This window comes from Canis aureus, chromosome 11, assembly GCF_053574225.1.
Source record: "Canis aureus isolate CA01 chromosome 11, VMU_Caureus_v.1.0, whole genome shotgun sequence".
NCBI classification, from domain to species: domain Eukaryota; kingdom Metazoa; phylum Chordata; class Mammalia; order Carnivora; family Canidae; genus Canis; species Canis aureus.
In genome coordinates, this window is record NC_135621.1 from 59,407,838 (window position 1) to 59,420,252 (window position 12,415).

The 12,415-nt window shown below is 33.5% G+C and overlaps 1 protein-coding gene and 1 long non-coding RNA gene across 5 annotated transcripts in view; one reads left to right on the top strand and one right to left on the bottom strand.

Annotated features, from left to right (window-relative positions):
* The window catches only part of LOC144324173 (uncharacterized), a 164,945-nt gene that overhangs the window by 25,981 nt on the left and 126,549 nt on the right, over nt 1-12,415 (top strand). The gene's annotated exons all lie outside the window — the stretch shown is intronic.
* Nucleotides 1-12,415, bottom strand: part of PNPT1 (polyribonucleotide nucleotidyltransferase 1) — a 50,612-nt gene that overhangs the window by 23,396 nt on the left and 14,801 nt on the right. For both annotated transcript variants that reach the window (XM_077915446.1, XM_077915445.1), the window contains exons 9-15: nt 10,351-10,537; nt 9,403-9,454; nt 8,773-8,830; nt 7,238-7,334; nt 6,650-6,752; nt 2,590-2,660; nt 806-842 (exon numbers count right to left, since the gene is read on the bottom strand). In XM_077915446.1, coding sequence (XP_077771572.1) covers nt 806-842; nt 2,590-2,660; nt 6,650-6,752; nt 7,238-7,334; nt 8,773-8,830; nt 9,403-9,454; nt 10,351-10,537 — 605 coding nt within the window. The remainder of the gene's footprint in view (nt 1-805; nt 843-2,589; nt 2,661-6,649; nt 6,753-7,237; nt 7,335-8,772; nt 8,831-9,402; nt 9,455-10,350; nt 10,538-12,415) is intronic.

Sequence of the window (12,415 nt, forward strand, 5' to 3'; positions counted from 1 at the left end):
TCCTTCATTTCTGTTCCCTGTAATAAGCTAGAGCTGCATTTTTCACAGATGCCCTTTTTAAAGACTGCCATGTGCTATGCAGCTTAGGACAAAGTATATGCTTTACTCCATTGTAATTCCTCTCTGCCTTCTGTAGCATCTGATTATATCCACAACAGGATATAAGGGACTCAAAACCTGTGAAAATCTCCAGGTTTCTGGATATTCTCTAGTAATTACTGTCTACATGAGATGTTCTCAAGTATAGCAGGTTCAACAAAACTGAGATGTTGGCATTCTGGACAGCCACCAATGGTCACTCAAAAGTGAAGTGACTTGCTACTTTTACAACTAGTCTCCCAGCATATATGCTCCAAATACTAAAATTAAAGTGTTTATGTCATATCTAGTCCCTTAGGATTTAGCTATAAATCAAGTCAATCCAAATGAGTAAAAACATGAACATTTAAGAACTAAAGGGAGGAAGTGATTTGTCATTTGAAGTATTTGTAAAGCCCCACTTTTGTTGACACGTGAATGGGGACAACTTTTTTGACTAAAATAAAACTGTCTACTTTTATGTATGATTCAGAACATCAAGTTATTGATTAAAAACTGTAACTTATCTCTAAATTCTCTTCTGCATGCAATAAAAGAACAATGCCCAAATCTACCTTAACAGATATATAAGACCAGCATAATAAAATGTTAATAGTAGAACCTAGGTAGTGAGTGGGTATATAGGTATTCACTCTTAAGTTCTTTCGGATTTGCTATAGCCTGAAAATTTTTCATAATAAAATATTGGGGATAAAATTCACCTTACCTCATAGTGCAGCATGAAATTTTTATCTTTTATTCCACTACGAACAAAAAGGATAAAATTAAAAACATCATATAGATACAAGTATTCTATTTGTATACTAAGACTGTAGACATTTACTTTTAAGCATCAGTAACTAATGAATCTTAAATTATAAACACATTAGTTAAATCTCGGAATTAAGATCTTTCTCCCAGTCAATATGTGAAGTGAAGATCAGTAACTGAAGTGATATAGGGGAAAGCAACCAGGAGATCAGATAGGGAAGATTTTTTTCAGAGTTTGAAATGAAAAATGTTATGATTATACCCAGAACAACAGAGAAAATAAGTATGAGAGGAAACACAATTCCTGGAAGCAGGAAACCAGATTTATATTTAAATGAGGTATATACAGGGTCTTAGCACAATTAGTGTCCCCTTTGGGTGAGTGTAATTACAAAAGGCAGTTCTCTGTGCAGAGGATTTAAAAATCCTAGGTTAGGGCCAAATCTGCATAACCATAAACCACAGTCTTGGGAAGAGAAAGAGAAATCGAAAACCCTGATTCCTAAAGACTATAGGAATAACAGATTTGGGGGGGCTAGAGAGGATACAGATCATTAGCCTGGCACCTGTATTTTACAAGATGCCAGCATGACTGGCATGTGCCCTTTTATTTACATAGGTTGCAGACCTAAGACTAGAACATAAAGAGGTGCTCCGGCCAACCTCAGTGCTCTTTCTTATGAAACTGTATTGCCTCTTTGAAGAGAAAGGAGTCAAAGTGAGCAAAGGGAGGGCAACCAAGTTTGGGCTCAGATGGGAATTTAAAAGAGAAAGTGTAAGAGCTCCCTCCAAAAGAATTATGATTACATTAATAATCTTGCCTTATACACACAGTTGCATTGTCAATTTTATCAGATATGTGAAAAACAATTAGTGGCGCTATCCTGAAGATGCTGGGGGTTATCATCATTAGTGAGGCAGTAGGAAGAGGGAGGCTGAGACTTGTGGTCTTCTGAGACCCTTACCAAGGGAAACGGAAGTAACTGTATTAGGCACTGAGCAAAGAAAAGAACTGTGGCTGTGAGTACCAGGATTCTGATGCAGTGGTGCTGGTGAGGACTGTAACATAGATTCTCATCATCTGCAATCGATCAGTAAGATTTTATTGCTGGCTTTCTAGGAACAGAGGAGGAGAACCAAGTATTTCTGAATACAAATTCCAGTGTGGCTTGGATTAGGTAAGGCTTTTTTTTTTTTTTTTTTTTTTTAACTTATTAACAGCCTCCAGATTCTTTTCAGCAACTGTGACTCTTGTGTATTTATTTGCTCTCATTTATTATAGAACAACCTATCCATATCTGTCCTGAGGAATGGTTCTAGAGACAGAGACTAAACTGAATATACCCATGTTAAAAATACCTTAAAAATCATTATTATATAAACAAAAATACAGAGATAATGTTTAAAAATAATATAGTACATGAGCTTCAATTGTATATTGGAACTTCAAAACTTCCTTTATTTATTTATTTATTTTTTATGATAGTCACACAGAGAGAGAAAGAGAGAGAGAGAGAGAGAGGCAGAGACACAGGCAGAGGGAGAAGCAGGCTCCATGCACCGGGAGCCCGACGTGGGACTTGATCCCGGGTCTCCAGGATCACGCCCTGGGCCAAAGGCAGGCGCTAAACTGCTGCACCACCCAGGGATCCCGAAACTTCGTAACTTACTTTAAAACATATCAAACATGTTTTAGGACATACCAACATACTTTATAACTTACTAAAAAACATAACTTACTTTATGGCTGTTATAATCCGGTCAGACTTTATACTGGATTCTAATGAATCAAATGTAACAGTACAAAACACCTAAAATTAGAAGAAAAAAAAAATCTCAGGCTTTAGTTTACTAACAATGAAGAGGAAAACTAGAAATATTTCAAGAACCCAATTAGCTATTAAAGAAATGTGATAAGTAAATTCTATACCAAAGCTTGCCATGCTACTTAATACAGTAAACATTCATTCTATAAATATGAAAGTTATGTGTAAATCTCAATAAGCCAAAGGTCTAACATCACAGACTATGTATGTAAAGCACTGTACTAGAAGTGCTGGGGGAGGACAGGAAGAGGAAGGTATATTTGTAAAACTTGACTATAAAAGGAAGCCTCAATAAAGGTCCAGCTAGGGAGGGTAAAATAAAGTAAGGCGAAACCAGAGGGAGACAAACCATAAGAGACTTTTAACTATAGGGAACAAACAGGGTTGTTGTTTACTAGGTGATGAGCATAAAGGAGGGCATATAATATAATGAGCACTAGGTGTTACATCCAACTGATAAATCACTGAACTCTACCTCTGAAACTAATAATACACTACATGTTAAGTCATTGAATTTAAATAAAATAAAATTTAAGGAAACTAAGTAAAGGTCCAGGCAATAAAACTGCCTACTTAAAAAAAATCCAATCTTCTTTGGAAGGACATAGTATAATCCAAACTCTACAATGCATCATTCACAACATCCAGGATACAACCTACAGAAAAATAGGAAATGGTAACCATTCTTAAGAGAAAAGAAAATGAGGACAATGCCCCGAGCTAATTCAGATATTGGATTAACAGACAAGGATTTTCCGTAGCTCTTATAATTATACTCAACGATATAAAGAAAAACAAATGGAACTTCTAAAACTGAAAGACACATTATCTTATGATGGAAAGAAGATGCCAAGAATCCATGGACATGGAAATTGGATTAATAGAAATTGCCAAATCTAAAGAACAAAGAAGAAGGGTATAGGGTAGGGAGGACATATCCTCAGGGACCTGTGGGGACAATTTCAAAAAGACTAACATATATACTTAAAATCCCATAAGGAAAGATTAAGAGAGAATAGGTAGAAAAAATATTTGAAGAAATTATGGCTGAAATCTTGGGATTTCAAATTATGGGACACCTGGGTGGGCTCAGCGGTTAAGCATCTGCCTTTGGCTCAGAGCGTGATCCCAGGATCTGGGATCGAGTCCCACACTGGGCTTCCTGTAAGGAGCCTGCTTCTACCTCTGCCTATGTCTCTCATGAATAAATAAATAAATATGAAAAAAAATTATGGCTGAAATCCCTAGTTTGACAAAAGACACAAATTTACAGGTTTAAACTCAGAAAACCCTTAGCATGATAAACACAAAGAAAACTACACTTTTCAGTTATATTGTTGAAAACCAAGACACAAAGAAAATCTGGAAAGCACCCAGATGAAGACAATAAATAGTATACAGAGAACAATGATTTGAATGCATCCTGACCTTTTATTACGGGGGGGAAAAACAACAGAAGAACATTTTTTTAATAGTGCTAAAAGAAAAAAGCATCAGCCCAGCATCTAAATCTTGCAAAAAACATTCTTCGTATATAACGGCAAAATAAAGACATCTTTAGGTAAATGAAATACAAGAATTTGTTGTCAGAAGGTCCACAGGACAATAGTGAAAAAGAGTCTTGTCAGATGAAAGGGAAAAATGCTATATGGAAATGTGGATCTTCAGGAAGAAATACAAAGTATCAGAAATTATAAATATAAAAAAAGAAAAAAAATTTTAAATAACGTAGGTCAATAAAGAAGACTATATTTTCCCTCTTAATTTCTGAAAATGAGTAATTTAATATACAAGTTTTAACATTGTCTTGTGGAGTTTATCATATGTAGATGTAACTTCTAAAACAACTAGAGCATAATGTGTGAAGTAGTACAGAATTAACTCTAAAATGAAAAGTTAAGGAGATATATACTGTTTTCTCTATACTAACCACTAAAAAAATAATGCAAAGGTATAGCTAAAAAATAGACATATTACAATTGAATTAAAAAAAATATTTGGTTAATCCAAAAAGAAGGCAAAATAGAAAAAATAAAAAACTGTGCAGCCCCGGTGGCTCAGCAGTTTAGTGCCACCTTCAGCCCAGGGTGTGATCCTGGAGACCCGGGATGTAGTCCCATGTTGGGCCTCCTGCACGGAGCCTGCTTCTCCCTCTGCCTGTGTCCCTGCCTCTCTGTGTGTCTTTCATGGGGCAAACAAAAATAAATAATAAAATGCTAAATACAATCACATTAGTAATTAAATAGAACATTAATGGACTAAACACTCTTAAAAGGCTGAGACTGTCAGAATAGCTAACAGAAGTATGCAGGATATCTTAATGGAGTTATTTTTAAAATTTATTAAAAAGCATAAAAGAAAACCTGAATCAAGAGTGAGACTATTTACTGAAAAGATTGTATGTAATTAAATTGTAAAAATATAATTTCTCTCTCAAACTAATTTATAAATTCAGTGCAACAGCAATCTAAACTCAAGAAAGATTTTTTCCCCCAAAACTTAATATAATACTAAAATTCAAATGAAGGAACAAATGTACCAGAATAGCTAAGACAATTTTGAGGGGAAGGGGAGAATAAAAAGGGAAGATTTGCTTCTCATATATTAATACATACCACCCAAACCATAATAGCTAAAACAGTGTGATACTGGCCCAAGAAATTCACAGAACAAGGAAGAGAATATCATTCAAAAATGTATTTATAAACTGAATATCATAAATCAACATTATAAGTCAACAGGAAAAATGAATTATTAGTAAATGTGTTGTAAAATTGGCTCACTATGGAAGTTTCCACCTCACACCAATATGTAAGAGTAAACTCCAAAATAGACTAATGGTTTAAATTTGATAGCTACAACTAGAAAGTTAATAGAAAAACTAGGTGCATAATTTTGTGACTTTGGGAAAAGGAAAGATTTCTTAAATAAGACAAAACAAAATCACAAAATAAAAAAGGGAAGGATTAACTATTTCAAAACTAAAGATTTCAGGTTCATTCTAGATGAAGAGTAGGTTACCACAAGCAAAGTTAAAAGGCTTACAATAAGGAGGAAGATAATATATTCAAATTCTGGTTACTGAAAAGGATTAATATTTAAAACACATAAATCGCTTAAAAATAGGAAGAAGAAAGGATATAACCAGATAATTCACAAAACAGCAAACCTGAACCAGGGCTACCATACTGCTCAAGTTCAAGGACACTATCTATGTGACAAGAGTGTGCTGGAGGGTGTCCTGGAGCCACACTGATTGGCTATTATATAAAGAGACACTCAGCCTCACAGGGAAATACAAACAAAAAGGCAAGGACATACCACTTTGTACCAATTTGATAGGCAAAATTAAAGTAGTAACTAATAATAAGAAAAAGGAGGAGGGATACAGTAAATACCATACACAAAATAATGGATACACATATATGTTAAATACAAGGATCCTATGTAAGGGAAAAGAATAGGACTGAGGTATAGGCTGAATAGAGAAAACAGATGAAGGCCCTGAATAGATGAAAAATGACAATATGTTATAAACTGAAGAGTATGAGTGACTCAATTTTGTGCATCAAGATTAAAAGAAAAACTTGATAAAGATACCAAGTAATTCTAGAAAATGCAAACCAATTTATAGTGGTGACAAAAGCAAATCAACAATTGCCAAAGGAAGGGGAGGGTAGTAGGAAGAAAGGATGATAGAGAGGCAGGAGGAAACTTTTGGGGGTGATTGGTATGTTCATTATTTTGACTTTGGTGACAGTTTCCCAGTTGTATACACGTGAAAACCTATTAAACATACACTTTAAATATGTGCAGTTTCTTGGATGGCAATTATACTTCAAATAAGCTGTTAAAAATATTTTATGGTATTACTACATGCCATGATAAAAATCTAGAGTGCCTATATAACTTCTTTTAGATCTAATTAAGTAATCTGTAATCAGCAAATAATTATAGTTTTTTACATATATTACCTGTGTTTGTCCCCTCTGAAATAATGCTGATCCATGAAGAGTTTTAAACAAATCTACCTCACAATTTATATTCCTAAGTGAAGTCAAATCTCGACCATCGCACCTATAGTAACAAAGGAAAGATGTAAAGCAGTATTCAAAACCAGAAATATCACCTATGATCTCTTATTCCTACCAGGAAGTTCTCAAGCCCAGTTGTGTATCATATCACCCATGGAACTTTAAGAACTTTAAAAAATAATTCAGGTACCCAGAGTCCCACCCTAATCCCACTGTATCAAATCTCAGGTTGTGATCCATACACTTGTACAGTTAAAAAAGTTCTGCAGGCAATTCTGACGTGCATTCAGGGTTGTGAAGCACTGTTCTACACATAAGTCCCACAGAGAATAAGTCAAACACATCCACACACTCTTCAACACTGATTTATAATATAATTCTTTAATGTTCACTTGAAAAAACCAGTTCCTTCCTTTGAGCAAGTTGCCACTTTTTTATTTTATTTTATTTTATTTTTTTTAAGTTGCCACTTTCAAGGCAACTTACAGAGAGACATACTTTAATTCCATCAAAAAAGGATATATTTACCTTTTGTATTCATTCAAAATAATACTTCTAAAAACCTCCTTTGCAACAACATTGAAGGATTCTATTATTTCATATGTATCAGCCTCTGGAAATTTTTCTATAGAAAGAAAGAAACCAAACAAAGGTTTTCTCTTTTTGGAAAATAAGATTTCAATTCATAGTATCAAATCAGTTAACTGTGGGAGTAAACCCGGGAAATTGATGCTGAACATTTCGTCCTCTAGCAAACAAAATAGATAAATCAAATGTTCTCAAGTAGGAGGGACACAGTATTATACCTCAAATGTATTTTTACTGAGAACTTAATTTGCTTTTTACCAGAACAATAATGCTTTGTAATTAGCTCTCTATTGTAGAGAGACTAACAAACACAGCTGTATTATGAAAAGGTCTGAATAACCCTTTTAAGATTAAGAATAATCACCTTCAATGTTTTACCTTAGGAACTTTTATCATAGTCTGCAAATAGAGAAATAATTTTTTTATACATTACAAATTCCTACTGTTTGCCTATTTAGTTAACATTTATCAAATTCTTTCATGACCCATGTAATATACCATGTTTTAAATGCCTTTAATCTAACAATTTATGAAGTATATTATTATCACCATTCTAAAGAAGAAAAAACAGGCTTTTACAAAGTAAATTGCCAGAGAGACGCCTAAGTGGCTCAGTGGTTGAGCATCTACCTTTGGCTCAGGTCGTGATCCTGGTATCTTAAGATAGGAGAGAGGTATTTTACCCACCAGCAGAATTAAAAGAATTGAATGTCATGTTTAGTACATGGTCATTGATATTCACATAATAATTTCTAGAGAGCAAAATTCTCTAAAATCTAAATTTTACAAATCCACATATTAATAACACCATCAGTCAACAATTTTTGAACAGTTCGTATGTGACAGACACAAAAGCAAATGACTAACCTATTTAATTACCACAAACCAGATATTTTCAGTATTAAAATTTCACAGATTAAGAGTTTGAGAATTTTAAAGATTATTTTTCAGATTTTCAAATGACATGATACAAAGTTTCCACTGTAGATCATAAGAACCTGATCCAGAAAAGACTGGTGCCAGCATTTCCTGGTGCTCACTCTATATCAGATGTAGTGCTGAACACATTCAGATTGAAGATTTTATTTATTTTTGAGAGTGAGTGTGAGCGCACATGTGTGCACATGAGTGCAGGGGAGAGATGGAGGGATAGGGAGAGAATCTTAAGCAAACTTGGAGCTTCATAACCCTAAGATCATGACCTCAGGTAAAATCAAGAGTTGGATACTTAACTGAATGAGCCACTGAGGTGCCCGTCACAGAAGTTAATTTAACAGTAACCTTGGGATGCATCATTATCACAAGCTTGCCAAAGATAAAACTAAGGAATAATGAAAATAACTGATTCTCTGAGGTCTTAACAACTGTTAAAATCAGTTTTACAAATTATTTACAATGTAAAACATTGTTTTACAAATGTTAAAAATCTATTTTTCCCTTTAAATATTTTTTTAAATTAATAAAACAAAGTTTACCTTTGAGTTGTTCCTCTGTATCTAACCTTATCTTGTTAATAGCTTCATCTCTAGAAATCTAAAAGAGAGCTGAGGTTCAGTATACATGGCAATATTTAACATTTCTATTTTTATATTATTAGTCAATTAACACATTGTAACAGTACTCAGATTTCTCTGGTAGTATTCTCTATTTTTTTATTTTTATTTTTTATTTTATTATTATTATGTTTTTATGATAGTCACACAGAGAGAGAGAGAGAGAGAGGCAGAGACACAGGCAGAGGGAGAAGCAGGCTCCATGCACCGGGAGCCCGATGTGGGACTCGATCCCGGGTCTCCAGGATTGCGCCCTGGGCCAAAGGCAGGCACCAAACCGCTGCGCCACCCAGGGATCCCCTCTGGTAGTATTCTTTAAAAGATCAGAGCTGGTTATTGATTTACAAGAAACATTACCTGTTTAATTCATTCAAATATATTTACACACTTCCCTAAAACTTGCATTAGTCAACAAAAGAGAACGGAGAAGCAAATATAGGCTTCTATTTAGCTTTCTGTTTAGAGATTTTTAATAAAAATTCATAAATCATGTGAATTATGAGAAAAAAGAATTCCCCGAACAATTATATGACAAAATTCAGGTATACTTACTTTATCATGTTCATAATCAGTAAAAACTGCATAGAGTCTTTCCATCGTGAGTCTATTTTAAGCACAAAATAAATGTCAGCATAATATTGTTAACAGTCTAATAATACTATTATAAATAAAACTGCAATATTTAATAGTAAGCTAAAATATTTAATAGGCACTTCATAAAGATTTAAAAATATGTACTTATTGTTCTTTAACACAGCTAATTACAATATACCACACAAATTTCTTTCTCCCCATCTGTCAGGGAAATCACTTACACATGGTATTTACTATATATGCCCTCCTTTCTTCTTAATTGTTCAATTTATTTCACCTTAGATTTTTTTTTTTTACACACAAACTTTCTCTCCCCATTCTTTTTTAACTTCATTTTTCTATTCTATCCATTTTGGCTGTTATGGCAGGCAACTGCTTTGTTAGGGACAGTTCATATCTCTTTAGTCTCTGACTGATAGATGTAAGACTAATATGAAGGGAAATACTAACTTTTTCAATTTATTTGAAATAAAATGAAATATTTTTCTGGTGATTTCATTCATATTTACTGAGTGCATGCCTTTGTACTGGCACTATTATAAGTACTGAGTATATAGAGGTGGTTATACTTGATTTCAAGAACCTCAACAATTTCCTTAGATATTCAAATATACTTTGTTCTTTTTTCCTTCTTTGGCATAGAGAGATAGGCAGATTATCTGAATCTTAACCAATAAACTCACTCCCTCTTTCATTTGAGATTCAAACTTGGGCCCTTGAAGTGGGAATTGGCTTTATCCTTTTTAAAGCATCAGGCTCATATTTATTATGGTGCTCACTTTTAACATAGAAAAAGGTGTCATATAAGAAGTAATGCACAGACTATGCTTCCATGGTAAGCTTTTTTTCAGAGAGGAAATTAAATTGGTAACAACTTCAAATTTTCTTTTGTATAGATATTCTTACTTATGAATGTGTTCCACAATCTCTGGTGAAGGGGTAAATAACTTCTGAGGTGTCCTCTTGGTAACACCAATTTCTTTTACCAACTGCTGGATGCCCTGAATTATTTGTTGGGTATATTTTACCCCCACTTTAATAGCATGGCAAAAGTCCTGTTGTAAAATGTTCTCCGCAGAGGCTTCCATCATCACTATTTAAAGGGGGGAAGAAAAAGATTGCCATTGAACCTTTTACCAGTATAGCATTTTTAAGCATCATGACTTGATATAAATACTACAGATCAGTTTTACTTATTAATGGTATATCTACCTTTTTAATTTCTTTACTTAGAATCAACATACTTCCAAAACGTAAACAGCAATAAATGAATAAAGAAACCTTAATATTTGAAATTAGGTTTATAGTTATTAAGGGATTTACTTAATCCCTTAATAATTACTTTAATAAGGGATTTCTCATTAAATAATGAAACAAAATAAACTGCATCCTTATAATTCAAGTATCATAAAATTCCACCTTTAAAGCATAAAGCTGCATTTATTTTTAATATGTATTTAAATTGAAATTTTTAAAATAACAGCATAGTAGGAATCCAACAAATGTTTTCTGTTTAACAATTATTTGATGTGTCCTCCTTCTTAATTCTGTCATTTTCACATTGTCAAATGCTTGCACAGGTGGGGGGAAATCTTTTGCAGTGATACTGTTTTAAGTAAGCCAACTAGAGAAGCATAGCTATTATTAAAAGGCTGCTTTTACGGTTTTGTAATAGTAAAAACAATCCTGTGTAAAGCAGGAGAGTTCCAAGAATCACTTCTAGCATGCTATCCAATAAAATCTGTCTTCAGGTTTGGCTTTAGTTTCTGCCAGGCTGATAGACTCCTGATTACTCATGTGTCATTTCTGGCACTCCTCAATTTGCACAAAGATTGTGTAATCTGTTTAATCACATCGTGTTGTCATTAAGATTTATTATCTAAATCATCATATGTAAAGCTTCTAGGTATAATCTAGACTGAAAAAAAAATCTCCTTATGTGCTTTTTGTATTGTATAGTGTGTTGGAATTCCAACAGTCAAAGCCAACCTGTGAAACTAAAACAAAAGATCTAACATTTGTGTCATCTGAGTTCCAGAAAGAGAGGATAAAGATGGCAGGCTGAAAAGTACTGGAAAAATAACAGCTGAAAACTCCCCAAATTTGGCAGAGACATAAATGTACAGATTCAAAAAAGCTGAGTAAATCCTATACAGGGTAACCCAAAGAAATACATATACTAATTAAATTTCTGAAAACCAAAGAAAAAAAAAATCTTGAAACCAACCAGAGAAAAAAAAACACCTTACCTATATGGGCAAAGCAACTAAAATAAGAGATTTATCATTAGAAACCATAGAGGCCAGAAGGGAGTGGCAAAATATTTTTTAGGTGCTGAAAGAAAAGAACTGCCAACCCAAAATCCTATACCTAGTGAAAATGTTTAGGGAATGAAGGAATGAATATTTAGGAATGAAGGAATTTAGGAAGAAGGAATTCTCCTCAGATGAAGGAGAACAGTGGCAGACCTACTGTCAAAGAATGGCTAAAGGAAGTTCTTTAAACAGAAACAAGAAAGAAAGAAACCATGGAATATCAGGAAGGAAAAGTACCTTAATATTAAGCAAAAATGGAGGTCAATACAATATACTTTCCTTCTCCTCTTGAGTTTTCTAAATTATGTTTGATGACTGAAGCAAAAGCAAGAATTATAATAAGGCCTGTTGTGGTCCTAAATGTAGAGGAATATTAAAATGATTATATTACAAATGGGGAGGATAAGGCACAGTAAGGTTTTAATATTTCACTTGAGGTGTAAAGCAGCTTTTCTGACACAACGTTACTGAGATGGTTATATTATTCTCATTAGTATTCCCATGACATTCTCTCTCTTTTTGCAGAATTAAACTTAACTGAAGATTTTTTAAAATGCCTTTGACATATGTAAATTATACCTCAGTAAGTTGTCTTAGAATAAGGAAGAAATAATATGGTAAAAAAAATTTAATATTCCTCAGACTTTGTTGCTTTC